Genomic DNA, 4,610 nt, shown 5'->3' with positions numbered 1-4,610 from the left:
GATGGTCTTAGGTCTTTTTTCAACCTTATGAACTATGTAATAAATAATCATGTGTTTAACGCCATATAAATTTAGCTTCTTGCTCTTTCATATTTCGGTGTGTAGTATTAATTATTTGCATGCAGGAGTGTAAAAAAGTATGGAAACAAAGTTTATTTCTAAGAAGGGAAAATGTTAATGTTAGAGGGCCAGATGTTTAGATGTAAGGTACGGTCATTTTACTTTCTTGAGAGGTTGCTAGACAATTGAAACAGCCTCCCTTGAGAAATGGTAGAGGATAATACAGTGACGGAATTTAAACATCTATGGCATGGGCATAAGGCTATCTTGAATTTAGGACGAGACCAAGGACTAATAGGGATGGCACCTTCTGGCCAGGGGTTGCAGGTAAATCCAAGTGGCACCATCAGCCACTTACCCCTTACTGGTAACTAACATGCACTCTGGCACACATACTACACTCTTACACTAACATAACATACATACTCATGCCACACACACTACAATATGTACACACATACACACTCTCACCCTCTGAATCTATTACTCTTTTGTCTGATCTTCACGTCTTTTCTTACCAGGGAGTCATGTGACATCATGTTACGGGACACTTGCCACGAACCCTGCTCTGCACGTGTGCGGGTCAAACCTTTGGTATGAACTGGAACAGCAATTGCGAACCAAGCATTCTTATCCATGTCATTGTCTGACCTATTTTGACCGAATGGCCACAAGTTCCCACAGACACACTTCAAAGTATTGTGGAAAGCCTTCCCAGATGAGCGGGTGGCTGTTTACAGCTTCAAGGCAGGGCGAACGCCATATTGATGACCCACTTTTTTTAAAGGATGCCTATGAACTTGCGCCTTAACACTCTTCCTACCGTATTCCTTTAGCTCCCCTTTGCTAATCCCTTTTCTGTAATACTTATATTAGTGTGGCTGGTCCATCCCTAACAAGAGCACGTTTAACTCTTGTATAATACACCCTAACTCCCTCTAGATTGTAAACTCACTTGAGCAGGGTCCTCCCCACCTGTTGTTTCTGTATTCCATCTTATGTTATTAACGAATTGTTATGTCCTGCCTACACTTTGTACAGCGCTGCGGAATGCTTCTATATAAAACAATAAATAATAATGTACATGGTTTTAGAATGGAATATCCAACAAGATCATTTAGGTGTGATGGTCAGGTGTCTACATACTTTTGGTCATATGGTGTAGCTAGGGTGGTGGGCAGACAGCAAAATGCAAAATGAGGATTGTCATGAATAACTAAGCATTTGAAAGAAAAACACAACAACAACAAAAAAACCATTAAGGGTGACTGCGTTCATATCCATTTAAAGTGCGTATGATGGCAATGGTGTTTCTTTAAACCAACTTACTTTGCAGAGGTATTGTGTCACCAGCAATGTCCTCTAAGGCATATGTGAAATTATATTAACATGTGAATATACTCTGAAAAAACTGTGTAATGAACTTTACTGGCTATTACAGTAAACCTCTGACAACCTAGCTGTTCACAATCATTACTGTAATACTAGCGCAAATCTATTGAAATCCAATGTTACTTCACTTCCATCTGAATTCACTAAGATTAATCTAGTTACTGACCAATGTGGGTAACTTTCAGTACGGCTGTTTGGTTACTTTTTGAGAAGTTACTAGCTTTTCTCCCTTTGCCAGACATCTTCGTCTACCGCTTGATCTCGCGAGAAGAAAGCTATCTACCAGTCTGTGGGAGTTGCTGCGAAAAGGGTAGGCAGCATCATGGCGGACAGAGATAGTGGAAGTGAGCAAGGAGGAGCAGCTATGTGTTCTGCTGGTAGCTCCTTACACCCGGCAACGGGAATAGGGAGTGGAGGATCAGTTTTGCAACACGAGACACAAGAGCTAGCCTCTAAACGAGTGGACATCCAAAACAAGCGTTTCTATCTGGACGTAAAGCAAAATGCAAAAGGCCGCTTCCTTAAGATAGCGGAGGTAGGGGCCGGGGGCAACAAGAGCCGACTGACTCTCTCAATGTCAGTTGCCGTGGAATTCCGTGATTATCTGGGAGATTTCATTGAGCATTATGCCCAGTTGGGACCCAGCAACCCGGACATAGCTCAGGATGAGCCAAGACGAGCACTGAAGAGCGAATTTTTAGTGCGGGAAAATCGGAAATATTACATGGATTTAAAGGAGAATCAAAGAGGCCGATTCTTGAGGATTCGCCAAACAGTAAATCGAGGTCCCGGTTTAGGATCAACACAGGGGCAAACAATTGCACTTCCAGCGCAAGGACTGATTGAGTTCCGTGATGCTTTGGCCAAGCTTATCGATGATTATGGGGTGGAGGAGGAGCCCGCTGAATTACCAGAGGGCACCTCCTTGACTGTTGACAACAAACGTTTTTTCTTTGATGTTGGCTCAAATAAGTATGGGGTATTTATGCGGGTGAGCGAAGTGAAACCCACTTACCGTAACTCCATTACTGTCCCATACAAAGTGTGGGCCAAATTTGGTCATACTTTCTGCAAGTACGCCGAGGAGATGAAGAAAATCCAAGAGAAGCAAAGAGAAAAACGGGCTTCTGAACATCAACAGCAGCAAGAAGAGGCCCATGGAGACGATGGGGATGATGATTGATAACTAGAATAATCTGAACCGTAAAGAAAAAATATAAACTGTTAACTCCAAGGGAGCACCGCCCACAAACCACAAACTGACAGATCTGACTTGTTACACCCATCGCTGGATGTTGTCCACTTACCCACCGTATAAACCGTAAGCAGCTGCTAAAACAAAGTAATAACATTATATAAGAACTGTTTCCTACTTGATAAAATTATAAAGAATTGAGTGTTTATTTCCCTAAATAACCAAGAACTTTTGTACACCTGCTATTATTATTATTATTATTATTATTATTAAAGTGTTTGCAATTGTCAGATTATAAAATTGCTGAATTATATTAAGAAGGTCCTTTACATGTGAGCTAACATTGACTTTAGCACAGAGATATTTTAGAACACATAAATATTTTTAGTTTTCTCGTTTTTGTTACCAATTTGCAAACCTTACATGGAGGTTATTAGTATGTTTGACACCCTATTACACCTGTGATTAGAGATGTGTATATAATATGAGGGCTAGGCATGCTGTTTGTCTAAGCTTTGTCTAAATGTGTTTTGCAGAGGTTTGTAGAGTTTAAAGGTACATAGGTTAACTCATGCAAGGCAAATAAAGTCCTCTCTTTTTATAATCCTCATTGCATCTGGACCTAGAACATACATGGTCAGTGGAATTTATGTGAACATGAAGCAAATTATTAAAAATACTTTTAAATTAAATTTGTAAATTTGTGATTTTTACATTAACAATTTCTTTATCTCCAGTAAATCTGTTAGAGAATATAATTTTATTTCTGTTTTTCACCATTGTGCATTTGACAATCGGTACAATTTATTCTGAAGGTATTTCTGTTATTAAAAGAATTTAAAATTGGTAATTCTTTTTTTATACATTTTGATGTATTTTTTTCTGGATGTGGTTTACAAACTTTGTGACATTGTTCTTGGTGATTGTGGCAAAGCACAAGCTCATAATATGGTATTTTATTCACACCTAGTTAACAATGTAAATTGTTTAAAGTGGAACAGTTACATATTTGTAGCAAAACATTATAGATTAAAACATATATTGAGCCTTTTTAAACCCCTTGATAACCAACGGTATTCTGTACCCCAAAGACCAGAGCTCTGCTCATTCAACCAATAGTTTTCCATTTATCATTTACTGTATCCAAAAAAGTTTGTCAAACAAGTACAGGTATATTTTCATGGCATATTTATATATAAGTAAAAATGATAGAGTAAATTGGAAGGCATCACTATTTTCATACCTAGGATCCATGGGAGGATTACAGATCCAAAACCTTTGTCCACAAACTTCAAATTGCCATGGGCTGAATCCAATTCCAACTTGTGTTAGCAACAATCCCTGATTTCATATTAAAAACCACACATGTATATGTTTGTCATGATATTGGCAAGATTTAGAGCCAAATGTGAGGTATGCACATTTTGGTTTTCCAGTCTGGAATTTTCTATGCCCACTTCCAGATAAAAACCCACGTTTAATAAAAAAAAATTTTTTAAAGATGACACTCCAATACTGCAACTGTACTAGTGTGATCAAGGGTTTTTTATTTTTTTTATTTAAAGGCTCATAAGAAAGCTAATTACAATAATTAGAATGCAAATGATCTCCGCCTGCCCCAGGATAGGTGTGAGGCTGAAGGGAATAAGTACAAAACATGCACTTTTTTTGTGCAAAACATGCATATGCTTACAAACTTGAGGTGTGCATATATCAGAATTTTTCAGGGAGAGAATCAGACCTAGAAATAATTTGTAAACAATGACTTTATGCGAAGGAACGGTTCACCCTCATTAGTTATCATGGGGATCATGTAACACAGATGACCTTAGATTGCACTTTCTTGGTTGAGAGTAAGTCTCAATCCTTGTAAACCAGCTGCCTCAAGTGCACCAAGCAGTTTAGTAGCACATGTTTTGTGACATTCTTATGATCATTAAAGACCACTGTTTTCAGTTCGCCC

General features: G+C 38.5%; 1 protein-coding gene across 1 annotated transcript; it reads left to right on the top strand.

Moving 5' to 3' along the window:
• Positions 1-1,774: 1,774 nt before the first annotated feature.
• On the top strand, positions 1,775-2,635 carry LOC149275909 (transcriptional activator protein Pur-alpha-like). The gene has a single exon (XM_089504150.1). It carries the CDS (start codon positions 1,775-1,777, stop codon positions 2,633-2,635), a length of 861 nt encoding a protein of 286 aa, XP_089360276.1.
• The last annotated feature ends 1,975 nt before the right edge of the window (positions 2,636-4,610 follow it).

This window comes from Sceloporus occidentalis, unplaced genomic scaffold (assembly GCF_023333645.1).
Source record: "Sceloporus occidentalis isolate IW3139 unplaced genomic scaffold, rSceOcc1.0.p SCAF_257, whole genome shotgun sequence".
Classification (NCBI taxonomy): Eukaryota; Metazoa; Chordata; class Lepidosauria; order Squamata; family Phrynosomatidae; genus Sceloporus; species Sceloporus occidentalis.
Note: the sequence above shows the minus strand (reverse complement) of the source record. Positions and strands in the feature narration are given on the sequence as shown.

What these genes read in the sequence shown, in the direction of transcription:
- LOC149275909 (XM_089504150.1), top strand. Translation starts at nt 1,775, where the DNA reads ATGGCGGACAGAGATAGTGGAAGTGAGCAAGGAGGAGCAGCTATGTGT.